The 27,826-nt window shown below is 39.2% G+C and overlaps 1 protein-coding gene across 6 annotated transcripts in view; it reads left to right on the forward strand.

Moving 5' to 3' along the window:
- DOCK10 (dedicator of cytokinesis 10) overlaps positions 1 to 27,826 on the forward strand; it is a 208,063-nt gene that overhangs the window by 21,123 nt on the left and 159,114 nt on the right. The window contains exon 1 of one of the 6 annotated variants that reach the window (XM_084891380.1): positions 21,876 to 22,186. The exons of 2 other annotated variants lie outside the window; for them this stretch is intronic. In XM_084891380.1, coding sequence (XP_084747506.1) covers positions 22,025 to 22,186 — 162 coding nt within the window. In that variant the 5' untranslated portion in view covers positions 21,876 to 22,024. Of the gene's footprint in view, positions 1 to 21,875; positions 22,187 to 27,826 lie in introns of those variants that run through there. 3 more of the 6 variants (XM_084891375.1, XM_084891374.1, XM_084891373.1) reach the window with 3 other exon arrangements.

Here is a 27,826-nt window from a genome sequence, read left to right on the forward strand (position 1 = left end):
ATCACAGTCATCATAGCCACTTTTGTTCATCCAAATAACTTAATAAAGTATGATTTTCGGTGAACAGTCATAAGAAATAAAATATAGGGAAAATTAGTAGTTTGGCAGAAAGTACATCCTTTGCTTCATGATTAGCTCATTAGTTCTCTAGAGCTTCGCCAATGTGTTCACCATATTTCTTCTTGGTCTCTGCAATGACTCATCTGTTCTACTCTGTAGAGTATATTGACAGCAGATGAACATAAATGTGGCTTATTCTCAAGAAAAATGCCTGGGACATATAGTCACAATTGTTACAACTGCTCTCATATTGATTTCAAGTCTATTCATTTAGAAATCATTATTAAGGTGAGTGTTCTGGAATAGAAATATAACATTAAATTTGGGCAGTTTCAAATTATGAGAAGCCATGGAGGTAAGAGCTCTGACTAACCTAGCAGGATAGCTGTGGGTATGCTGAGTCTCTGTGTCGGACTCTGAGCTAGATTCATAAGGAATTAGGGCATAAGAACAACATATGGTCCCCAGATAAGCTTGTAATTGACACTGTATCTTCAGGGCTCCAGCTTGTCGGTTTAGCTTTATCAATTGGTCACATAGCTCAACAGAAAGCATGGGAACTCGCCTGACTTATATTCATATTTTGGCTGCTGATCCTGAGCTTAATAGTCATGAAATCAGTAGACCATGCTCTGAGAATGAGAACTGAACATTAAAAACCCTTCATCTTTGTGTTCACACTGACATTCCAGCCTGATACCATAGCCAGAGCCAAGGGCTGGGTTTGCCGAAGGAGCTTCCAGCGGTGAGAGAATAAACTGTCTGCTTCAGAATGGAAGATGTGGTGTCAGAGCAATGTGGGCCTGGCCACTGCGCTTGACAGAAAATTGTAGGCATTGAACAGCTGGAACCAAATGGCAGCAGCCAACAGGGAGCAGATGCCAGGAGTATCAAAAATTGCAATAAAGAAGAAAACCAGGCAGGAGCACGGGGCACTGAAGTGGGATTGGTTTGAGGATTTGTATCTTAGCCAGGAAAGAAAAAATGAAACCATGCTGTCTTGAGCTTTGAAGTTGCCAACCCCCAAATTCACAGTTGTGTGCTGTTTAGTTGGCCATGAGAGTCTGCATCAGATCTTGGAAACCCAGAGTCAGTATTAGTTGGGGAGTGTGGTATTTCTCCATATCTGTTCAGGAAGCGATCACATCATGTGGTCAGATTGACAGCCTTTCCTCACTCGAAATCCCACGCGTAATAGCAGGGGTCCCGAGGATGTGGAGGGCTGCCCAGCACAGAACCTGATGAACAAAATGCTAGATGATCGGTCTCCAGCGGAGCCCAAACCAGAAGATTGTTTTCTCTCTTACATATTCACCAAAGTGCTCTTGAACAATTCAGGGAAAGTTCAGCCATTCAAAAACAGATTACTGCTAATTCATAGCAGAGCTTTATATAGATTTACATGGCCACTTGGAAAGGCCTAGAACTCCCCCAATTGCTACAGCTTGTAGCCCTTCTGCAAAACCAGCTGAATACTCTATCAAGGGGGGACTGAGGGTTAAGATGGGGTACACTTTGCTCATTTCATCCAGCCTCCTAATTCAGTCCTGCAAGGAATGGCAGCTCATGCCACACCAACCCTTAGGTCATGGTTTTTCTCTTTCCAGCTGTTCAGAAACAGATGGAAATTTGAGCCCCCATGATTGACAGGATGTACAGAATAGAGAAGGAAACTATATACTTAAAAAAATAATAATTAATAAAAAAAATTTTTTCATGCTCTGTCCTCTTTTTTTGGAAAGTGTATGAGTACTGTATTTGAAAAACAAATTGTCATGTTGGTATAATTTTCTTTAAAGCTCACTTTTTGTTGTAGAAAATCCATCTATCAGGAATTATGGGATAGCTCTAACCTTGGGGGCCAGCCCACCAGGACTATGTGTTCATGTTACTCCAGCTAAGGAATTGACTGAAAGGCAGGGGATGGGGGCTGGCGACCAGAAGTCATCTCTTTCTGTTGACAAGAATTAAGAAGAACAGATGCAGTTATAAATAGATTATAGCTCAAACCAGAATTACGTGGATAACTCAAGTCAACACAAGGTTTTGCTTGATTCAATTTTCTATGTGATGTCATCAATGATTAACCTAAATTTGTTACTGGAGATCTGAAATGAGAGAGCCAGCTTAAATATATTCAGCAAGGCCAGCATTTATTTTTTGCTATTTATTTATTTTTATTAGTTGGCATATCTCCAGTTATTGGCTTTTTTGGCTAGTCAGAGTTATCCACATTTTGTTGGGGGTTTTTTGACAAAGCAGAAAAAAAATCACTAAGAAGTGTTTAGATGTCTAAAAAAAAAATGGACAAACTGGAGAAGTCTTCCTGCTGAATAGCTGAATAATTATCTTAGATGTTTTATCTGAATGACATACCATGTCAAACTGCTCAATCACTCAATCTTTCTCTCTCTCCCCAATATCATTTTATTTCTATTTCTCTCCATATAACATTCAACTCTTAGCTAAGACTGCGGATAAGCTATCTTAAAAAAAAAAAAAAAAAAAAAAAAAAAAAGTTGGATGGTTGAATGGGTAATTCTGTCCTAAACTTATGAAATGCAGAGGAAAGGCCCAATCCCCACTCACTCTTGTCATTTCCTAAAAATGATATTAATGAATAATATATTTGATTAGGAGATCCTTTCAAAAGCTTTTCTTGGTTTAATTTTAGTCATTCTAATTTGGGTTTGAGCTTGGAAAGTGAAAAACGTACATAAGAAGATTTGCTATTTGGGAAAAAATGTAGATAACCCCACCTACTAGATTTTAAGTAAGATGTTTGCCTCTTTACTCATATCAAAGCATCATAATTTCTATCTTTTGTTTAAAGGACTTGAAACAAGTACAAATTATAATATTCTACAGGCCCAGTGCACGACATTTGTGCACTGTCGGGGGGGTGTCACTCAGCCTGGCCTGCCCCCTCTAGCAGTCCGGGACACTCTGTTGGCTTAGGGATGTCCATCTGTTGGCTTAGGCCCACTCCCACTGCCTTGGAGGCCTGAGAACTCTCGCCACCACTGCTGCACTCACCAGCCCTGAACCAAATTTCTGGTTGAGTGGCGCTCCAACTGTGGGAGCACACTGACCATCAGGGGGCAGCTCCTGCGTTAGGCATCTGGCCCCTGGTTGTCAGTGCTCATCATAGCGACCAGTCATTCTGCCATTCTGTTGATTTTCATATTAGGGTTTTATTATATAAGATTATTTTAAATGATTTGTCATTAGCTAGCTCTAGGAAATTTTATATGTTGTAAGAGATCAGATAAAAACAGAAAATCTTGACCAACTATTTCATTTTTAATTTTTACTTGCACACTTTATATAGAAAATGTCATAACAAGACATTTAGAAAACAAATTATAGACTAGTGACAAACCTGCTAACCATGTTTAAGCCCCCTGACTCTAAATGAAGCAGCCACATTAGACATATTGAGCAGTACCTACTGTTTTATGGCTTTAGAGTTTGAAAATTTAAGAAAATTTTAAATTAAGCCCATCTAATTTAAACCTCACCCAAACTCTATGATGGGGAAACTGGAACTTAAAGAGTCTGAGTTGAGTAAAATTTGTGGCCCAAATTTTTTTATTTTAGCCAATTAATTTTCTTTGTAGTTAGTGATATTTTATTTTATCTAGTTGACTTTTCAAGGTTTCCCCTTCACTTTTCCTATTCTTACCAAGTATAGAAATACAAATAACTTTTCAAATGAAATAGAAACACCACACAGTGATGGCTGCTGAAAAAAAGAAATCATTAGAGGCAGAAGTAGAGGAGACGAGGAAATTGCCTACAAGTAATGAGTACTGACTGTTCTTCATTGAAGGCCGGCATCTGAAATCAGGCTGAAAACTAGAAACCAGCCATTGGAATGGGCTCCAGTGCCCTTGAAAAGCCCTAGAAAAAGCTGCCACTCCAGTCCCATTCCTAGGAGCCACATTCCTAAAACACAGCCTCTCAGCCTTGGCCCAGATACCCACTGGCCTGGATCTTGTCACCTGGATCTTGTCACCATCTCTGGTCACCATGTGATGGAGTCACTAGGTTGGGGTGGAAAGTGGGTTGGCTTCATACTTTGACTCAAGATTAGTCTGCAGACTAGAATTCCAGAACATATGAGGAAGAGAAGTGCTAAGAAAAGTGCCCCCTTCAGTCAACAATCAAAGGATGACTTGTCCCTGATTACATGGAAACAATGGTGCCGTCTGGAAAAGGTCTCTTTAAAAGTGTAGTAAAATGCTGAAGAGCGATGACCTCCGGGTCAACCACATACACTGTAGTAATCTCATAGGAAAAATGAAATACATGTGGCTCTCTCTCTTCTAGCTTCTGTGGGAAAAATAAACCTTTTTAAAAGTGTTTTGTTTAATTTTCATATTTTTATTTAGTATAACTATCCAGTAATTGTAATAAAAACAGACCACTTTAATACATTGTGTATCATATACTAAATTGAGAAAATCCCAAATTATCATAAAGTGGTCACTTTGAAACTACCGCCTACCCCACCCAGACCGCCCTTCCCCATGAATAGATAAAACTTTTATTTAACTTTCAGAGAAAAGGCAAATGTTTAAGATCAGTTGCCAATTATATAATAGCCACATTAAAGTATTTTTGTCCCCTTTTATTGGAAGAGTTTATTTTAATTTAGAATCTTCAAGAGGTAAAGGAAGAATTAGTAATTGTATAAAGTATCAAAAAACAGGAACATATAGTTTTTTTTAATGAACCAATTGGACATCATGGAAATGGAAATTATATCCCCTGAAATTAAGGAATAAGCTTCATACTAGACCCAGTTCAGAGAGAACAAATGCATTAAAAGACAGTACTGAAATATCACAGTACAAAATTCAGAAAAATTAGGAGATTAAAAAATGTTGATTCTACATTTTGTTTCCAATGAATTTATAAACTGTACTTCTTTTTAAAAATAGCTTTTATATTCTGACTTCTGGGAATTTTTAAATGATATTACCTACTTCTTAAAGTTGTGAAATGATTTTGTCATATGTATTTTGGAGACAGTGAGAAATTTTAAAATGATATGATAAGAACAGCTTAGGTGGTTAAAAATCCAATGAAGTGAAAGGAAATTCCTTTACAAAAAGTAGCAAAGGATTTAATTAAAAAATACTATAATTTAATATTATGAAAAGATGATAATTTAATACAGTTTAATCCTGAAGTTTGATACAATATTAATTTAAGGAGGAAAGAATCCCAAGTACCATCAACATTTTGAAAGTATTGTTTCCTGGTGGCAGATATCTTTAAAATCTCATCATTACAACAGAACAACTTCACTAACAATAATACTTTCTATGCTGGGATGTGTGAGGTCCTGAAACAGAAAGGGAGTATGTGTTTCCATTAGGAATTAAAGCTGTTATTTAATTTCTGTGCACTTTGACGAAACTGGCATGGCCCCTCTCATGCCAAGTGGTCTCCTACCCTGGCTGAGCTGAGCCAAACTCCCTGAAGGGTGGGTGTGGCTCTTTTGTTGGGCTTGCATCCATCTCTCATCATGGAGAATGTATCATATGCTGGGCTTGCACAATCCCCAGATGAGCAAGGGAGGAGAATTCTACCCGCAAGAGGGATGAGTCTGATGGAAAGAAAAAATAAAAAAAAAGATTTTCACAAAGAGGAACTGGGCAGTGATCTTTCCTGAAGATTTTGTATTTTGGCTGATGTCTAAGTGGTAGTTTGCTAAAGTACACAGAAAGGAGGAAAAAAAGGAAAATATGTATGTCTCTCAATATTTCCTGAATTACTAATCTACTTTTTCTCACCTATTATTATTATTCTCTCTCTCTCTTTCCCCGCCCACTCTCTTTCTTCTCTCCCCCCACCCCCCTCTCTCTCAAACAGCCCTGCAGCTTGTACTGAATTTCTGTCTCAACTGTATGACATCACTCATGGCCTTGGGGAGGTGGTGTTTGAACTGAAAGCCACTAACAGCACATTTCGAACATTCAGTTTTCTCTTTTGTACAAATGGGGACAATAGTCACACCTGACTTATAGAGTTTTTGTGAAGATTAACTTTTTTGATTTATTGGGGTGACATTGGCTCACAAAACCATACAGGTTTCAAGTGTACAATTCAACAAAACATCATCTGCACACTGCATCGTGCACCATTGCCCAAAGCAAAGTCTCTTTCCATCCTCATTTATCCCCACTTTGCCCACCCCCACCTACCCTACCACACATTCCCTCTGGCTATCACCACATTGTTGTCTGTGTCTATGCATTATATTTTAAAGAGCAAGTACATTTTAACATTTTATCTGTTATACAGTGAATGTTTATAATGATAACCATTATTTTTATTCTATTTTTTTAATTGTGAACATCAAATGAGATAAATGCTTTGTAAACTGAAGTGCCTTGCCAACTCTAAAGGAGCCCTATGTACTAGTATTAGGTTTAATATTAATATCTACTAATAGATTTTTTTAAATTATATGATAAAAAAAAAAAACAACTTTTGGCGCTGTAATTTTTGAAAGCTGAGTATGAAACTAAGAAAACATGTTACACAAGCAGATTAAAGGATTGGGGAATTTTCTCCCTCTTTTCTTAATTTGAAAATAAAGTGGAAGCAGATGGAATTTAGTATGAAATTATTATTGAAGTAAAATGAACTTAGAAGTAGATTTTGGATGACTTATGTATTCTCCCTGGTTGTTGTTATGTGTGCCTCCAAATAATTTCCAAGGCTCTGTATTTAACCAAGAGATCATTCAGGATAGTGTAGCCTTTGGTTTGTGTGAAAGGATCACATCTTATTCCTGTCCAGAGCTGGGTCAAGAAACCTGACCAAGAGGCTTCAGCCTTGACTAAGTATCTGGGCTTCAGGCTTGTGTGTGTGTGTAATTAGAGCTGTAAACCCTACTAAGAAGGACTCCTGGTGGCTAACTGGAATCACATTTTAAAATCAGAGCCTAACAGCCATCTGTACAGGGACCTCTCATGCAAACTGCACCTCAGGGAGAGGCCTGCACTGAACTGCCTGCCTGTACTGTTTCTACTGCCTGAGCCAGCCCTTGTAAAGGAGGCCCTGGAATCCCATTTCAACCAATAGGAATGAGGCTTTGCCCCTTCCAATTGGAGCTGTGCAGCTGTGTCCCATCAGCTTCTTCACTGACCAGCTCCATTCTGACCAGTCAAGACAGTCTCTTTTGGACCAAACAAATTGTGAAAATTTGCAGTCCTCATTTGCATGAGGATGAACCAATCAGGGCCTAAGGGTGGGGACTTCTGTCTATATAAGTCAGCTCCTCTCAGGCTCTGAGAGCACATTTTCCCTAACTGGAAACTGTATTTCCTCGGCTGGCAATGAACCTTATGGACTGCTTTAGTGGGAGAGGGGCTTGGTCCCAGGAATGCTTCACCTGTCTAACAGTAGTGCTATTTTCACAGCTATGCTGTGTCACGATTGACCTATTTGCACTGAATAAAGTTTCCTTCACTGCACCCCAAATTGGGGATTCCTGTTGATGTTGAAATGATGCCAATGACCTTCAGATGACCGAGGGAGCAATTTCACCCTGCCTACTGTGAATTTCAAATTTTGAAGGAAGGCCTTCTCATTTGCAGAAATCTGGAAAAATGCCAGATTCAGTCATGTGCTGCTTAATGACCAAGATGCCTTCAGAGAAATATCATTGACTGCATCTCTGAGTGCCCTCACACAAACCTAGATGGCATAGCCTGCTGCTGTAATTGTATGTGCTATACTTTCTGATGTGAATACCTCTGGCAGATGTGATGCTTTTATTTAATTCTCTGAAACAAGGAAAGAAAATGTTACCTGTGCCTTCTCTACTGTCCATATAAAGCCATAAGTTCTTTTTGGCAATTACTGCGACATCATCTTTTCTTGGTTCTGTAGTAATCTTCATTGACATGAAATCTTTGAACCCAATCATTTGGAAAGACTTTTCTGCTGCAATAAGAACCTGGGCTTTACACATATTCTATTATATTCTATTACTACTTAACTTCATCAGAAAAATCATCTTCTATTGTCCAGCAGAATTAGAGTATTTTATTGTTTAGACAGCTTCCCCGCCTAGGTTTCACTCATATAGAGCTTCACAAAAGCTAGTTTAAATATTTGGATTTGATGACTAGTGTTTTTAATAGACAGAATATTATATCTTAACTAATAATATGATACTTGTTTTAGTTTAAAAGTTTCTATGGGGACATGAAATTTTAACAACCAAACTATTTAAACTCAGCCATCTGTGACCCCTTTAGGAGTAGACATGGTTTTTCAAGTAGTTCTCCCTAGAGGGCGCTGTATCCTCATTTCAAGACTTGGTCTTTCCAACATTAGCTACTGGCCCCTTAATATTATCTGAGGCTGAAAGTCTGTCTGTGGAGCTTTCATTTTAACATGGTAAATGCATAACTTTCTGAATGTACTTTGTTTAATCATTTTTTACAAATGAGATGCAGCTGGAGAAGGGAGGTGATAGTGATATTTTTATTCAGTATGGGCAGCTAGTGGCTTAATGGACAAGATACTAAAGACTATTCAGTGGACCTGTGCCCTCAGAAGGGACTTATCCCATTTAAACTTTCGTTTCCTCATTTGTAAGATTAGAGAGCTGCTCATGATTTCTTTTTTAATTATCTACTAGCTCTGATTTTTGCTACCTAACAATAGTCTGTACAGTTTGGTAGAGGAAGTGATACTAGTGTTCCTAACTGCTAATTCTAAGGAAATTTAGGTAGTTACCCCAGGGATTTTGGTCAGCCTGCGGAAAATATTTTAAATTTTGAGCAAAAAAATATGACATTTTGTTACTTAAAATCATAAATTGTTAATAATTGTATTTTTGTGTATCTTCTTAAACCATGAATATTACCATAAAGTTACCATAAAGTTTTGGTTCAATACTGGCTCAGAAGAAAAAGTGGATCTGCTATGGATAACAGTCTTCACTTAAGAAATTATGAAATGAGCCGTAGCTGGTTGGGCTTAGTGGACAGAGTGTTGTCCTAAGAACTAAAGAGTCCCAGGTTTGATTCCAATCAAGGGCATATGTCGGGGTTGCAGGCTCGATCCCCAGTAGGGGGCGTGCAGTAGGCAGCCAATCAATGATTCTCTCTCATCATTGATATTTCTATCTTTTCCTCTCTGAAATCAATAAAAGTATTAAAAAAAAAAAAAAGAAAGAAATTGTGGAATGAATGGCAAGATGTTAATTTCATTTTGGGTACAGCTTCTATTTTTAGAATCTTATTTATCATATTAAGTCAAAATTGATCTTTATGAACTTCCAGGTTGTTGTTCTCCACCAGTAGGGATGGCAGTGGTGGCCTATTTGCCTTGGAGCATAAAATCACTAGAGAGTTGTACTTGTAGTTTGTTCTGTATGTGTGTGAGTGTGTGGGGGGTGTTTAGGTGGGGGGCAGATGGTGACAGCTGAACTCATCTGATATAAGGTAATAAAAATTCTATCTCCTGACACAAGAGATTTTTCTAAAGAGAACATGAGGTTCTGTTTCTCAATTCATTTCTAAATTGACTCTAATATATCTAATGACCTCTTTTCTAAAATTAGTTTCATGCAGGGCTTGATTGATTGAAAGCACTTTATAGATTTAATTTAAGGTTCACTCCCTATTGTATTATTGCCCAGCAGGAATAAAGACGATTATACATATGATTAGAGAAATAAAGCTAGGCCAGGACTGCGCCTTTGGGGTCAGCTGTAGAACTATCCCATCCCTGAGTTGGGAAGCTGGGCTACACGTGGACTGAATTGCTGATGGACAGACCCTGAGGGCTCTTCAAATGGAAGCAATTGATTCTGGAGGCAGGAAGCTGCCGGAAGGAAGGGGCTGCTTTGAAACTGCATTAGCACACCCTTGATATTCTGTTTATTCATAGGAAGTCAAGTGCTTTCCAAACTGTTAAGCCAGGTCTATGGCTTTATTTATGCTTCGAGCACAGGTTCTTGAGTCTGAAAGTTGAGTTCAAAAGACTCTACCATATATTAATGCTAGCTCTGTGGCCTTTGAACTTCATGTTTCTCAGCTTTATAATAGGGATGTATTAATTTTCTACAGCTACTATAACAAATTTTCACAAACTTGGTGGCTTACAGCAACAGAACTGGGTGGCCAGAAATCTTAAATCAAGTAGTGAGCAGGTCTGCACTGCCTCTGAGGAGTGTAGAGATGAATCTTCTGCCTCTTCCAGTTTTTGATGGCTACAGGCATTCCTTGGCTACTGGGGGCCTCACTCCAATCTCTAATCCAGTGTCACATCACCCTATCCTCTTCTCTGTGTCTTCCCTTTTTTTATCTTTTATAATAACACTCGTCATTGGATTTAGGGCCCATCCAGACAATCCAAAATTATTTCATATTAAAATCCTCAGCTTAATTACATCTGCAAAAAGCCTTTCACCAAATAAGGCCACAATCACCAATTCCAGGGATTAGAATGTGAGCATATCTTTTTGAGGGCCACCATTCTACCCATACAAGGAATAATCATTCATCTTACATCACAGATTAAATGAGAAAATGCTAAGCACATAGGACATGCTCAAGAAATGTTAGGTATCATCACTTTGATGATTACTAAATGGCTCTTGGTTTTGTCATTATATTTACTTTTAGTAGATCTAACTGAACTCAATAGTGAATTCTCTTTGGTTAGACCTGAGGAATGGATTTAGGACTCCAGTGACCTTTAAATATTTTATGAAAAAAAAACACGGCTTCTCTACCCCAAGGATGATAATGAAATACCAACAAATCCATTCCATAAAGTTTAGAACAAGTACTATCATTAGCTAAAATTTTTAATTTTAAAATAAAATAAATGAAAAGTAGTTTCATGCTTTACATGTGCCTTTTTTAAACAAAAGGTTCATTTGATTAAACATGAACTCAATAAAATCAGTAAAGGATAATTTCAGGATTGTAGGTCTTTTCTCGGATCCTAATTGAGAAAGTTGCAGTGCCAGAAGGAATGTTGCTCCCAAGATCCATCTTCTGGTGAAATGGTGGTGCAAACTCTCCTTTGGAAGTTGACCCCAAATTCTAATAAAAAAAACTGTAAGCTTCTGAAATTCTTTACCATTTCATTTTTTAAAAATGTTTTTAAAAATTGATTTTGCGAGAGAGAAAGAAATATCGATGTGAAAGTGAAATGTGATCACTACCTCCTGCATGTCCTCATACCAGGGATGGAGCCCACAACCAAGGCAGTAAGGCCCCGACCTGACTGGGAATGAAACCTGAAACCTTTCGGTGCATGGGATGATACCTAATCAACTGAGTCACACAGGCCAGGGCTTCCTTCCAATTCTTAAATAGAGATAGCATTTGTCACTTTCTTACATTTTTCTCTGGAGGTTTTTACCTGGCCACCCCAGGGCAGGCCAAACCGATTTGGATCATACTAATTCTTCAGTGTATACTGAGAACCCACCACCATTCCAGTCCTTTCCTGGGACATGTGGGTAATGAGATTCCATCTACAGGTCTCCTTTCTGCACATATGGATGTTTTAGTCCATTTGCCTAAGCACATGATCAATCCCTTGAAGCATGGTCTGGCCATTGTTACACTATGATAAGTAGTCACTAAAATACTTTCTGTATCTCGGTATACTGATCAGTTAAAGAACAATGAATAGTGGACAAATCTCAGCCCCTAAGGCCAAACAAATGAATCAATTCTTTTTCCTGTCTGTCAAAGGGTTTGCTTCTGTGTAAACCCAGTGAGAAAGAATTGTGTTGCTATTATTGCTATTACAATAATTTGTGTTTACTTTTATTCACCCTGCCATTTAGCTACAAAAACCTAGAGAAATGATACTAAGATTAAATAATACTGAGGATGGCAGTGTGGTCATTCATAATTATCTAGGGCAATATGGGAAAAGGATGAATGTTTGCACTTGAGGCACTTCTCACAATGGACACCAGAGGCAGCACTTGAATGGGGATATTTCAGCCTGCAATAGTAGGATGTCTTTATAAGGAACATACCTGGCCTGATAGGAAACATCAAATACAGAGTGAACCCTGACCACACATGGTTATAATGGAGAAGAGAGAGTTGGGGTGCTCACTTGAGTGGGTAGGACTCTTAAATTTATTTTTAGGGATGGAAGATATGAGCAGTTTGGTACAAAAAAAATCTGAGTAAGGATTTTATTGAAGGGAAATTGTTGTGGGGTCAAACCCTGGGTTCAAAATAAGACCACCGGAGGCTGATGATTGATTAAAAGAAGCAGGCAAGGATTTATTGAAATAAATACTGGCCAGGACAGCTGCAAGAGCACCACACGCAGGTGGACTCCACATGAATGCACCGTTTCAGGGGAAGGCAGTCCCTTTTAAAGGTTCAAACCACAGGAATTTTCCTTTGTTCTAAATTCTAAATTCTAAAGACTACATTCTAAAGACTGGGGTCAGCCCTCGGGGTCGTTGCTAGTCACATCCTGCTGGACATTGGAATGTGGCCCTATCTTGCTTTAGCTGATAGCACAGAAGCAGAGCTCAGAGGTTATCTACAGTTTCTATCTCTGAAGGTTATCTACAGTTTCTATCTCCTGTGGTCCTGGTCCCAGGCAAGGGAAAATTGCCTTAGCCTCCAAGTCTCCACCTGGAAGCTGAGGTACACATTCTGTGTTTAATCAGGTGCAGGAGCCAGACTTAGCAGGGTTAAAATTCAAACAGCAGTTTTTACCAAAGTATGGTTGCCACTATATTTCAAAATGGTTGGGCAAATTAATGGCCTACCACTTTATTTTGGATAGTTTGCCAGTTGATTCAAACTATCTCAACATTGATTCCAGTGAAGTAAATGGTATCGATTATATAACTGTCTAGCATGCCTGAGAACCACCATGCCAGGTATAAGTTCACCTAATGCAAACAAGACTTGGATTTTGTAGAAATTAAATTTTGAAAAACAATAGTGTCTTTTTCATGCTAAGGTAAGTCTGTGGCCAAGAATGTGAGCAATGCACCTTTAGCTAATACAATACCTTTTTCTCTAAAACAAAACAGAAAACACACAGAATAGTTAAAAATGCAACAGTGGTCACTTCCCATATCCTGAAAGCAATGGGTTTACTGAGATTCACACAGTGGACCATGCTTCCATTACCAAAGCCCTAATGTTCACTTCCTGAATACAGTAGCATGCCAACATTGCCCCATAATCTCACACCATCTTGCCAAGAGCTTGTCAAAGGATGTTGGTCAGCCTTTCAATTGAAACAGAAGAAATCTGAAACCATCAGTACCAGGTGTGATCTCACCTTGGAGCAGTGTTCCCCAATAGTTGTTGGCAATCACTTGTGTGCTCTTGCATATCTTATCTACTTTAATTCTCACAAAAGTTCTCTTTGGTGTGTGTGAAATCAGAGAAAAGTTGAGTGACTTGCAGATTATCAAGCTAGTTAAGAGATATACCGCACTTTCCTAAGGCTGAATTTCGGCAGGGACTCCCTTAACCAACACATATGCTGCCTTTAGTCAAACTTGGTTCTCAAGCTTATATTAGCATTAGCTCAAGTTTAAAGGGCTTTTCAAAGTAGAAGCAACACCAGCATGGACGCTGGGATCTATGCCCCACATAATCCAATAGCCCTGAAAACAGTCTTCATTTGACTCAGTTTTGCCATCTGTGAACTGGACCACCTGAGCTGGACTGCTTCCTGTTTCTTGCTCCAATAAGAAATATGTAGTCTAGGCTGACCAGTGGGAAGAAGACCTTAAGCTGGGCATTTGTAACCTATCCCTCAATGCCAGGATGGGTTCCTGTGTCCTTGTTGGGTGGGGTCAAAACAGATGAAGGGAGGAAAGGGACTACTTTCTATAATGAAAATTCAGTTCTTCTCTGTTGTGAAATTTGAGTCTTCCTCCTGCTTGTCTTTCTGCTCTTAAATAGAAAACAGCCCCAAACCCTAGCTAGTAGCTAAGTCTTGGTGAGCTGGCTTAATGCCTGTGCCCACCACAATCTTTTAAAGAAGTTAGACAACTGCCATTACTCCTATCTTCAGCAGGGACATTATTCTAATCACCTACTCCCTATGTCAACTGGACCAGAGCAGTAAGAATATATTTCTTCTGGTCAAAGGCCATTCCAAGGCTAGTTCAGCAAGTTCTTTAGACTCCTGCCCTAGGTGGCTGTAAATGCTGAAAGTATGTCTCATAGATTAATGAATCAGGTGCTATCCTTTTCTGGCTCAGAAGCAATTGTTTCTCTTGTTTCCCAGGACTTGGCTGTCATAAGAATAACTGAGGTTGAAAAATGAGTGATCTCCGTGTAAATGAGATATCATTTTGAATTTGTTTACTCATGGAAATGGACTGGGAAGCGGTCATGGACTTTACCTCACATTGCCATGGGGTTGATCTCAAAGCACAGAGGAGGCATGCCCAGCATCTCCATTCCTCCATCCCCAAAGCACATGGTGTGTTCCTAAACAAAGAGTCAGGGGATAGCAAACAAAACAAAACAAACAACAACCAAAACACTTGTAGAGGATGGAAAAAGCAAACAATGTCTGAAAGTCCTGTGATCTACTCTTTTCTGGTAACACTAGCAAACATGTATGGATGATCTACTATATGCATGGTACTGTGCAAACCACCTACATAGAAAATAGATCCTCATTGACTTAACAGATAAGGAAACTGTGGCCTAAAATTTTGCTTAAAACCACAAATAGTCAGTGTAGTAAGTGTCTCAACAGGGATTTAATCTTGGCAATTTGTTTCCTGAGGCTTTGCCTAACTGTTGCAGTTAAGAATAAGAAAGATTTATTCTCACCTGAGAAGAGTGCAATCGAACACAGAAGGTATGGTATAAATGGAACCTTTTAGTTATCCGTGCACTCTGCAGGGAGCTGCTGCTGAGGAAGCTGCCTTAGGAGAAACAAAGGAAAATTTTCTGATGCATCTAAATGTACCAACAAAAGGGTGATCTGCTTTGGAACGGCACTGATGCTGAAAGCAGGAAAATGAAGAAAAAGAAGGGCTTAACCACAGTGCCTGGATTTTTAAAAATGAAAGAATAGTGTGTTGGTTTCTAAATGGAATAATTGTACAACTCAATAAATGTCAGTCAGTGGGAAGGAAGCCTGTAACCAGGAGGCCACTATAATTAAGTGAAAATGAAAAGAGAGACTAAAAGAAGAGAATTCGACAAATTACAGATGGGGGAGTGGGGGAGGGAGGCCATTGGTTATGATCAAAATAGACTGAAGTTCTTGATTGGAAGTTGCATCAGGAGAGGCAGAGATGCAAGCTGGTGAAGGACAGCTGGGCCTCAGGGAGAATTATTGCACTGGGTTTAGCCAAGAGAGCATTGATTAACTCCCTTCTAACCATTTAATTGGGTTTATACCTGAGGGGATTAACCCATCTCAAATTAGACAAGAAATGGATTTTCACTAATCCCTACCCTGGAAAAATGGCCAAATCCATGACCTGGTTTTTACTCAACTCGGGGCTAAATCATGAGTTGTCTTTAATCTATTGAGTTGTATCTCTTTCTTTGAGGTCATTTTCACTTGGGAACAATTGCTGGGCCTCTAGAAAATTTCCAAACAAGATCAACAGGATTTAGACCTTGATGATGACAATGATGATGATGATAATGAGGCTGGGGAGTGGGGGAGAAAGTAGAAAAGGAAGAGGAGGAGAAGGAGTTGATTTTTATTACCCATTGATTGAATGTTTTGTCCCACAGTCATTGAGGTCCCACATGAAGGTCCTCCAGCTTAAATAACTGAATTAAGGTTTCTATCTTCTGTCTTGGTGTCCAGGTTCTCCCCATCACACGATATACAGAATGTTCTGGTGGAGAAGGAAGGTGAAGCAAAGTCTGTGGGGCGGTTGTATCCGCCATCTTGCTGGTCACCCCCAGGTTCTCACAGTAGCCCAGAGAGGCAGGTGGCTGGTTCCCTGTGCAGCATCCATGTCCAGCTGAAAGAGCCAGGATGATGGCCTCATTCTTATTGGACCCAAACTAGCCTCTTTTCTGGGGTCATTTCACTGTTAGCCAACATCTCGTGTCATGTATGAACAGATGTTGCATCAGAGTTACAGGGGGAGCCAAATACATTTCTATATTCCACCTCTATGCTTTACAGCCAATTTGGTTAGGTGAACACTTCACACAGTAAACTACAAAGCATTTTTTTAAAATTCTCATCATCAAATTCATTTCAATTTAAAATATTTGAAATCCCGATCAAAATGCAATATAAATTATCACCTGAAACAGTCAAGAGTGCTAGCTAACTTCTGAAACTGTCATCCAAGAACACATCACAGATTTTCCTGAGAGGCGTATCAGCTCTCAAAGAGGATTTTCCGGAGTTGCTTCACTACCCCCTGCAATGTGCCAAAATTGTCTGGTATAAATCTACTTTGGAACATGCAAGGCTTACTTGGCACAGACTCCACATTCAGAATTGGTTATAAGCTCAGACTCTGAAGCCAGACTGGCTAAATTCAAATTCTGGCTCTGCCACTTAGCTGGCTAAGTCTTTGAGCAAGTCACTTATCTGCGCCTCAGTTTTCTCAACTGTAAAATGGGGGAAGATCACAGTACTATCTCAAAGAGTGGGGTGAAATGAATCAATACATGTGCGTATTAATTAGAACTATGCTTGGCACATAGTAAGTGCTTGCTTTATTAATTGGTGTCATTATCATTATTATTGCTCTTTGAGCACCTGCTACATTGTGGGCACTGGACCATATAGCGAACCCAGTAAAGACAATCTAAGCTCCCTAGGGAGAGGAAGACATTTAAAAATGAAATTCATCAGAAGTTAATTTCAGCTTGTGTTTTAGAAAGAAAACCACAAGAAGAAGTGATAAGGACTGAGATTCAGGGCTGTGAGGCGATGCCTCTTAGAGGAGGCTTCCCCTAGGCAGTGTCATGTTGAAACTGAGCCTGGAGGCTGAGAAGGAGACCAATTCTCCATTATTACCATTAGCTAAGGCAGCATCACATTTTCTCCCTTAATGATTATTATGGGCCAGATTCTATATTTATCTTTTAAGTCATTCTCCTCCTACTAGTATCTTGACAAATGTCGAGGATTATCTCCATTTTATAGCAGATACTACCAAGGCTCAGAGAGGTTAAGCAACTTGCTCAAAATCACACAGCTTCTAAGTGGCAGACCTGTGAGAACAGCATGATTCTGTCTGAGTCCAGAGCTCATCATGAGCCTTTCTGCTGGCCTCTTCTGCCTGCCTCTTCCTCAGGCTGCCATTGTGGACAGGGATCTACTTAGACTTGAGCCCCTTTCCTTTACTCTACCAGACTGACAACTGGCTGTTACAGGGGTCCTCAAACTTTTTAAAGTGGGGGCCAGATCACGGTCCCTCAGAGAGCTGGAGGGCCGGACTATATGAACTACTAATTCTTACTGTAACACCTTGGCTGCGCTCACTGCCCAAAAAACCTGGCGGGCAGGATCAGACTCCCCTGGGGGCTGCATGTGGCCCGTGGGCCGTAGTTTGAAGACCCCTGATGGTGCCCCAATGCAGTGTTTATTTCAGAGAGGGTGGGCTAGGCAGCCAGGCTAGAGACATAACCTGCCTCCACCTGCCAGTGCTAAACTAATGAGGGCATTTCTCTGAGGTGCCAGCACCTATGCCAGGTATCATGGAAGCATTTGTCCATCTTTAGAGTGTGGTTTTCAGGTGCTCTAATGCTGTTTTGTGTGTCCTGGGGATAGTGGGCAGGGCAGATGAGTTACTCTCTCACATCCAGTGCCTGCCTTCCTCAAGCTTGGAGCCCTTCAGGGCTCTGTTAAGAACTGCAGCCACTCTTTCTGAGCAGTCCTCTGCTGTGTACATTGTTGCTAATCCTTTATTTGGGGCTATAGATCAATGTGATCATATTCACTTTTCGTTTTTCAAAAATACTTTCCAAAAAGTCTCATTGGATGAAAGACCTCCCTGTACCACTCTTATAAGCAATGTATCACCTCTTACACTGCATTGCTGTCATTTTGCTTGGATTTTGGAAAGGAGGGGAAAAAGCAAATGAACTCCATCTACCCTTTTGAACTAGAAGTCAGGGAATCTGGACTCTTCGTGTGGTGGGAACCATGGCCTTCTGGGACATGCAGGTGTAGTGAGGAGCCAGCACCCACAGGCTCCTGAAACTTGGTGTTTTGGAAGCAGGGAGAAAGGTTGGGTTCATTAAACCTGGGAGGTGGGGCTTGAGAACCTTTCTCTGGGGAGGTGACAATTTACTTGAGAATTTACTGTTGGCGTATGGTTTTTCCAGGCAAGGTCTTCTACATTCAATATCTCAGCCATACGCTTCCCAAATAAGTTCTCATCACCATCTTATTAGCCTCGTGCAATAGTAACCATCAACTCTTGTGTGCTGAACGATGAGATGAAGCTAGACAGTACCAGGGATATGCAAGAAGCAGGAAAAGCTGATCATGTTACGCTGCATTCCTCAATTAAAATAGTTTCATCTGAGCTCATGTTTAGCTTCCAGTGTACTTGCCATGTGAAGGTGGCAGAAGACCTCACTCCCTCCATGTAGGTCTGGCACGATGCTTGAGGAAACGAGGCCTCAGGGCATGTGTACAGGTCTTTTGAGTGAGAGAAAACATGGACTCCACCTCCATCCTGTCCAAACATAGTCCTAATCAACACGGTCTACATCTCAGAATACATTTTGACATATGGCTCTTACATAATTTAACAAAGCTGGGAAAGCCCGATGCTTACAATAGGCATTATTTATTTAAATTAAATATGTATTTCCCTTGCTCATTGTAGAAAGATCTTTGGATGTATTATTCCAATGGCAGAAATAGCACCAACTAGAATCAAATAATTCTTAATTCAAAATGTTTTGAAAACGGCTCTAAAAACTAAATTTATTTGCCAGGGCTTATTGAAAAGAGATGAGCATTTAGTGAGCAGTCCCTTGAGACTCGAATGAAGGATAGTTTTATGATTTTACATCTGTTGTATTTTTCTTCCTCCCCCATTTGCTCTTCAAAGGTCTTTACTTTTTCTTCTTATATTTAACTTTCTCCCAGGTATTCCTTATCACTAATATTTCTCTTCACTCTTTCTTTCATTTCTATCTACACTAGGCTACTTCATGTCTACATAACATGGCCATCCATATATGATTTGGAGCAATAAAGGTTTTCACTGTACATAAATTTAAGATTTTGTAAGTGATTAGTGGATGAACAAATGCATGAAATAACATCATCTATATATGTGTGTATATATACACACAGATATATACAAATATATGTATGTTAAAAATCTTACTTCTGGCATTTTATATTTACTAAATATTTTAGTGAATTGTGAAATAAAGACCCAGTTATGGGAAAGAGGCCAATGAAGACAAAGGAGAGTCTCCAAAAGTTATTGATTGGTAAGGACATGCACACTTGATGCTTAAAGGCCAGATCAATGATTCATGTTATTAATACTCAGATGAAAATAACAACCATCTATAAAAAATTGATTCTTCTTTTTAAAAATAATTTCTGTGTATCTACCTAAATGGTAAATATGAGGGGGGGGGAAAGCAGCCTTATGTCTGGGTTGATTTCTATTTCTTCCCCATCATTCTCCACCCACCGTTGCTTAATTTATTATGGAAAACTGAGAGCTCAGAACCCATTCTCTTTCTTGCAACTTTGCTGGTTTTTATCCTTTTGGTCTCTTGTCCACTGGTCAACTGTGTGAGTATTGAATTCCCAAGAAACTAATTCTTGGAGGTTCCCTTTCCTTGATGATAGAAGTTGAAAGAGGAAGAGAAAGACTATTGAGAGTCCCCCAGCAGCCCATCAATAACAGAGATGAATTCCTCAGAGGCAAAGAGGGGATCGATGGAAACAGGACTCTAATAGCTAGAAAGCATCTCGTTTGTTTCCCCAAAGACTTTGGCATCTGCCAAAACAACTGACTCCAAAAGCCACCCAGAGGTTAGCCAGATTTAGAGAAAGGAGGCTGGAAAGGAGTTTGGGATGTGAAGTGCATCCTCTGTGCCAAGCCATGGTGCACGACTGAGGGATCTGTCCTCCCACTTGGTCCTCTTGCCAACTGGAGCTGTTGGATTGTTTAAGCACCTCCAGTCAGTGCCTTGCTGCATTGGAGTTAGCCATGAGCAAAGGACAAGAGCCCAAGGGAAGGAATGGAGAGGGCCAAGCTGTCATGGGCATGAGTAGGTCAGAGTGGACACTGACATACCGAGAGTCCACAGGAGCAATCATATTTGAAAAGGCACACTTATAATCTGTGCTTTGTCTCTGGTGGACAGCATTTATATAGATATTCAATACACATAGGCTAGACAGGCGAAATTGTAACCTCTCTTCAGTAAATGCTCTAGTTGTTCAGAGTAAAAATGGTTTGGATTAGCACCCGGGCACTCTGACAAAGGTCTGTAGGGAGTGAGGGGATGTGCCAGCACCATTAGCATTTTTTTCTTCTTTTTCCAGCAGCACTAAAATATGTTTGCCCAAAACAGAGGGAGATGAGAAACTATTGGCAGCCAGTACTTCTTAAAAGAAAAAGAAAAAAATGTTTTACTTCTCTGGCAGACATACTAATTAAAACGGTGTTGTATTGTGACAGATTGCTGAGCAATTAACGCCTAATTGAGTATTAGATGCTTCTGTGGAACCAAGTTTACTGGGGCCAGAGTGACCAGAGACTTAGAGCAAAAGAAACCTCCAAACTTCCTGCAGCACCCTCCCCACCGAGAAAGCCACGAAACCAAAGAAAATATTTTTATTTTGGCTCTCAGATTTATCCTGGGAGGATTGGCTTGACAGAAAGATCCTGACTTGAAAATCCTATTGGGGATTTCATACTTTCCTCATTTGTAAGCAGAATCCTTTTTTCCATGAGATATTTTTAGTGCAAGCATCCCCTGCCGCCCTATTCTGTTACAGTAGACCATTAGATCTTGAAGCCAATCCAAGCAGGTCACGTGACTTCTAAGCATCTCTCTCTGGTTGCCTCCTAAGTGACTAATCTCTCAGGAGTCGGGAGGAATACTAGACTCGTAACTACCAAAGTCCTTTCCAAAGACTTAAATTCTTATTGATAGGATGTGAAAATGCTTTACAGCTGCTTTTGTAAGAGGTCAGCTGGAGTGACCTCTGTCAGCTGAGTGACCTATGTCATAGGCATTTTCAGCCCTGCAAGCCGCCTATGTAAATATAAAAATGTATTCGGCTGCAGAACAGAGCGTGTGGGAACAGAACAACCACGCTATTGAAAGGAAGTCGCAGAGGAACAGTGGTGTCACTCATATGGGTTTGGTTAATGCGTGCATACTTTCGATAAATTGTTTTTGATTCAGTCGACTCCATGTTTGGGATAAACCCAGTTTTATTTCTGGAACTTTTGAGCTATGAAAAGTAAAATCTCAAGCACTTAGTGAGGTGTGTAGCAGAATTTTCCCCTCATGAAGTATTCACATCTAACAAAAATCATTTTCACTCTTTACCTTGCACTCATTTGCCTTGGGGGAAAAAAAATGCCACTGTGAAGTCAGATTTTCAGTTGTTTAGTTTGAAAAAGTGATTTATTTCATTGTCTCAGTGGGAAAGATATATTTACTCAGATCTCTGAAACTAGAATCAAAGAGAATCATTGTAATGAACAGGAAACATGCTCTCCAAATGAGCTGAGACATGCTCTCTGGTCAAAATGCTCTCATATTCCTGAGTGTGTTCACTCTCAGTGAATTCAATCTTTCCCATCTCCGCATCCAAGCTCTTTGGCGTTGATCAGATGACCAGAGCTCAAGGAAGTGATTGGAGCCTGCGCTGGCTGCAGCTGCGATGTGGGCTGTTTTCAGGGACAAGGAGCCACTGTTTTGCAAACATAGCATCAACATAGAAGTTATTCCGTAGGCTGCAGGATGCAGCGATGGGCTGCACTGCCAGTATTGTTCTGCTACAAGCTTTTCGTGCTGTGGTCCAGAGGAGCTGTCCACACATTTGTAGCCGACGCCAGGAGGAACCATCCCATGAAATTCTGCCTCTGGAAAGTGACGATGAAATGAGCAGACCCAGAACCCTCATCATAATGGTATGGTATCTGTGGCAAAGCAGCCGCACTTGATTGAACTGTTATTATAGAACAAGGCTGCAATTGAGGGTTTCGGGGTGTTAGCTTTAGAGAAAGAAATGTGTGACCTAGAGGTTACTAATGCACTTTAATGTTTGGGGAAAACCGTTCAAAACTGTTTCTGTCATTCAGAGAACTGATTTTCTTTCTCTTAGATCTTTTACGAAAATGTGCAGTTTATCAGTCTATTACAAATTCTTTACAGCCTATCACTTAATATGCTGTTGTTAACATCTATGGGGGGGGGGCGGGGAAGGGGGGACATAGAAAGTTTTGGAGTTGGTTGAAGTGGATTTTATTTTATAATTCTATTTTGAAAGGGTAGCCCCAAGCAGAATTTTTTATATCACATGTAACCCATCAAGCTTGATAGATGTTGGTAGCTAGCTCTAACTTCAAGGTATTTGGAGGTTCCAGTTCTCTCCAAAATGCTTAACTTAGGCATAAAATCAGAACAAAGTTTTTGAGAATTTTGTGGAATGCATGGTGCTTTAATTAGAATGCTGTTTCTCACACTTGCTTAATGACATTTTTGTCTGCGCTTTCATTATAATAGACAGTGTTGTTGCTCCTTTGTCTGACTGTTTGATCAGCAAGAATAAGGTGGAGGATTAAGCCTTTCCTCATTTCAGGTTCAGGAAGAGATCTGCTTAGTCACTGAAATTCCATTTGAGGTAGAGGTAGTAATGCTAAAGTTTCCAAAATTGAGGAGGCATTGAAGTCTGGGTGGTTTCAGTACAATCGACTTTTTTCTCTTAGATTTCTGAGTTCAGATATCAAGTGAATAATGAATGAAAAATACCTGTTGCACTAAAAGTTTTTAAATGAAAGTCATTTGGCTTGGCCTGAGCCTCTGAGTGACAGAATTCTAAGCTATAACATTTTATGCTAACTTCTTTAACAAAACAATATTTGATTTTTGAAAAGTGATACTATTTTTGAACTATTTGGCTGTGATTATGTCTAAAAGGAAACACTAATTAAGAATAATTTCTTACTCATTACTCTTACAGGTTTTTCACAAATTAAATCTGAAAAGAGTTGAGACTTGTTTTTCAGTTGGACTCTTGTCAATAACATTAGCATATTCTATATCTATGAGTATTAATCATGCATCTCAATCTTTGAAAGCCAATATTTCCTAATTTTACTAATTAAACCATAAAATTTTACAGCTAGAGATTTAAAAAAAAGTTATATCTCAGAGTAACTGATAAATAAAAAATAATTCACTTAGTAACAATTCCTTGTTTTCTCAAAGCTTTTTCTATTTTTACCACCTTTATGGACATCAAATGAGGTGATGATGAATTTACTAATGAAGAAAATGGGGGAGGGGGGGTCAGAAAGATTTATATCACACTGGGCTAAATACCAGAGCCTCAAGCCACACTTAAAATTAAGGTTTCCAAGAGCCAGTATAATTTCCACTGTTCACACCTATAAGGAGTTAATGATAAAACTATTTTTTATGAGAAGACTGATGGAAATTTTGGACCACTCAGAATCATAGGTGCTCAAACAAAGTGGGTGTGCATCTTGAAGGTTTCCTGTGGGCCATTCCAAAATTCACACATTCAATAACTCTGTAATGCAGACTTGCTATGAGCCAATCACTCTTCTACGTACTTGGAATCCACCACTGCACAAACCCACCAAAGATCACTGCCCTGGGTTGCAAAGTTTTATAAAGGTAGTATATTTTGCAAATCTAGTTCTTATGGAAATGCTTTATTAGGATTGTGATGCTTAATGCATAAACTTAAGTCAGTGAAACATTTCCAAGTTAGGTTTTTGAGAACTTGAATGTGTTTTAAAATCACTTAGAAGTTTTTATTTATACAAGTCCTTGAGCACTTGGCCCCCATATCAAAGGTCTGGAGGGGAGCCCAGAAATCTGCACTTGTAGCGGGCACCCCCAGGTGATTCTAATGGATGACACTCTGAGAAACATGGCTCCGGAAATAGATAATCCAGACTCTACACCTCTTATCCTCCTTTAACCGAATATGCTTGTTTTCTTTTCACTCTGGCTCCAAGCTTCTGAACAAACTGATTTTTTTTTTCTCATCACTCATTAGTCAGTAAAGTGTGTGTGTGTGTGTGTGTGTGTGTGTGTGTGTGTGCACAGACCCTAAAGTCACAGGCTCTAGGTTGGAATCCTGACTTCATCACTTATCAGCTGTGTGGCCTTCCATATGGTATTTAACATCTGTGACTTTTTTTTTTTTTTCATTTGTGAGATGGAGGTAATGGTTCCATCAGCCCACAGCTATTGTGAGGGTTTAACGAAGTAAAATATATGTTAAGTGCTTAGAATAGTATCTAGGTATATTAGTAAGATCTTCAATACGGGGAATTAGGAACATCCTAAGTGAAAAGGTGACATTTGAGGAAAGACGGGAAGGTGAGGGAGTAGGGTGGGGATATGAGTCAGGCGAAGAACCAGCCAAGGTGAAAGTCCCAGTAAGATGAGAAGACTGGGGTAAGTGTGGAACAGTGAGGAGGCCACTGTGACTGATAGCCATGGAAAAAGTAGCAGGAGGTGAGGTCCTGAGGTCATTGAGGTCATGGAGGAAGATCATGGCAGGCTTGGCAGGCCATTAGGAAGACTTAGGTTTTTTTCCAAAAACAAGAAGGGAAGCCATTGGAGGGAGTAGGCACAGAAGTTAAGAGCATGGAAGGTCAGGGTTTGAGTCCCATCTTTTCCATTTACTAGGTGTGTGATTTTGACAAATGACTTGACCTCCCTGTGCTAAAATACAGAGTAATGGTGCCTACTGTGAAAGGTTATTTTGTTTTTTTCGTTGCTAAAGTACAGAGTAATGGTGACTACTGTAAAAGGTTATTTTGAAAATTCAGTAAGTTCACACTTGCAAAAAAGCTTAGACCAGTGCCTGGTAGATAATAATTACAGGGCCCTGAGCAGGGTAGAAATAGGATATAAGGCTTCAGAGGGTCAAGTGTTGAAGCAGGGAGACCATCAACCAGGAAACTGTTTCAGTGATCCCAGCAAAAGACCTGATGATCACCATTGAGGTTGTGGGAAGTGGTGGGAATTGTATATATATCAAGTAGGACCAGTAGAATTTACTTCCAAATTGAACATATGAGTGAAAGAAAGAGAAGACTCAAAGATTAATGTTCAGAGTTTTTTGTTTGTTTTTTTGTTTTATTTGTTCAGTTTTTTTACCTGAATACTGAGTTGCCATTCAGATGGGAAAAACTGCAGAAAATGATTCGACAAGAAAATCTGTTAAAATGTTATGTTTGAGATTCTTATTGAAACTATATATGGAAATGTCAAATAGGAAATTAGAAATACAAGTCTAAGTTCTGAGGAATGAGATATAATACCTGACAGAACATAATATCAATTAAATGATTGATGAATGAATAAATGACCTCACTTTTATAATTTTCTATTATACAGTATATAAATCCATTTGCAGTTAGTAATAATTTGAGCTATTTCATATTTTTGGAATATGTAGTGTTTATATATGTGTCCTGTGAATAAAATGAAGACCGGAGAGGAATAAACTGTGAGAATTACTTCAAAGGAAATAAAAATGATCTCTCTTCTTGCTCTATAATAAATATCCTACTTTAATAAAAAAAAATTTACTATAGGGATTTTAATGTGTTCTGCCCAATTCATCTTTTTGGATAGTTGCATAAGGAAAAAACAACTTCTAAGCATTCTAATTTTGATTTGATGCTCTTATTTCATTTTACTAGTAGTGAGGTTGAATCTTGAATATACTAATAGATTCCCCCTGGGAAAGGAAGCTTGTGTAAATAGAGTGGAACTTTAAGTGGTTTGCTGTAGATGGGGTGAGGTGGGCTTAGTAGCACAGGGAATGAATCTTTGGCAGTCATTTTTCCTCATGAAATAATTTTGAAGTGAATTCAAAGCCATGGAAAATGGGCAAATGAATTGGATCTTCTCCTTGGGTACAAGTATTAATTGGATGTGATCGAAGGCTTAGTAATTAGTATCACAAATCGTTGACACAAAGGGTTAGTAAATTTAAATTACATCCAGTATCATCTCATTTATACATAATCTTGCATCTTTCCAGTTTTCCAAGATACAAATTTAGAAATGTTAATGGATAAAGAAAAATATACAAAATCTAAAAAGAAATATTTTAAATTTTATATCACCACAATGATAAAGAAAAAATGAAAAATTGGATGTGTATGGAGAATATGCAGAAACTCTAAATATGATGGGCAAATTCAACTATATATAAACATAGATAAATAAGAATATATATGTAAATATGTAGATATGTTTGAGTGTGAAGCCATAGTATGAAGATTAAAAAGATTGTATTATCAAGTAGTAATATATACTTATATGGCTAGGAAAATAGACTCAACAAATTGATGGTGGTAACAATAATCCCTTAACTTTCAAAAATAATAAAATACAAAAAACTTGGTTGTGCTTGTTTTGTTTGTTCCTGTGTTTTTTAGAAGAGGAGATTATAAGGCTAACCTCAAGGACCAGGCTTCAATCAATATAATGAAATCTTGTGAAAACTGAGTAACACAATTGAGGATAAAATGAATCTTTTAGCAAACTAAATATGTTCACAGTATTTTTATTGAGCTTCAACAAATTTCTCTGGATAGTTGTTTTATTCTCTCAGATTTTATTGCCATGGAGCTGATTTATTCAGGGGTAAAGTTTAGAATTTTTGAAATTTATTTCCTATAATCTACTTTATTCTGCTGAAATATATTTTATTTTTTAAGATTACATCCCACAAATTCAATATATATCAAGTGAGTTTGTCATACCAAGATGGTCTAAACATCAGAAATTCAGTAGACCACCAAGGGACAGCTGCATATTGAATTTGATAGGCACTGATGGCAATAGCCGGACAGCCACTGCCCCCTGCTCTCATGGAGTTTATAGCTTGGTGGTAGAGACAGAAAAGACTCCAACAAATGTAAAATTGTCGTCATGACAATTGCTTCAAATGAGTTTCTTTCTTTCTTAAGACTGTGTCCTTTAAGCCCCAATCTCATCAGTGAAGTCAAGGAAAGCTTCTTCTAAGGAACTGTCAATGGGACTGAGACCTGGAGAAGGAAAGAGAAAACATGCCATGTGCCAACCTATTGGGAATGGTCATCAAGAAGACATGAATGGCAGAAACCGGTTTGGCTCAATGGGTAGAGCATCGGCTTGGGGACTGAAAGGTCCCAGGTTCGATTCCTGTCAAGGGCATGTACCTTGGTTGCGGGCATATCCCCAGTAGGGGGTGTGCAAGAGGCAGCTGATCGATGACTCTCATCGATGTTTCTAACTCTCTATCTCTCTCCCTTCCTCTCTGTACAAAATCAATAAAATATATTTAAAAAAAAAAAAAAAAAGACATGAATGGCCAAAACCAGTTTGGCTCAGTGGATAGAGCGTCGGCCTGCGGACTGAAGGGTCCCAGGTTCGATTCTGGTCAAGGGCACGTACCTTGGTTGCGGGCACATCCCCAATAGGCAGTGTGCAAGAGGAAGCTGATCAACGTTTCTCTCTCATCGATGTTTCTAACTTTCTATCCCTTTCTCTCTTCCTCTCTGTAAAAAATC

This window comes from Pipistrellus hanaki, assembly GCF_964339955.1.
Source record: "Pipistrellus hanaki genome assembly, chromosome: 8".
Taxonomy (NCBI): Eukaryota; Metazoa; Chordata; class Mammalia; order Chiroptera; family Vespertilionidae; genus Pipistrellus; species Pipistrellus hanaki.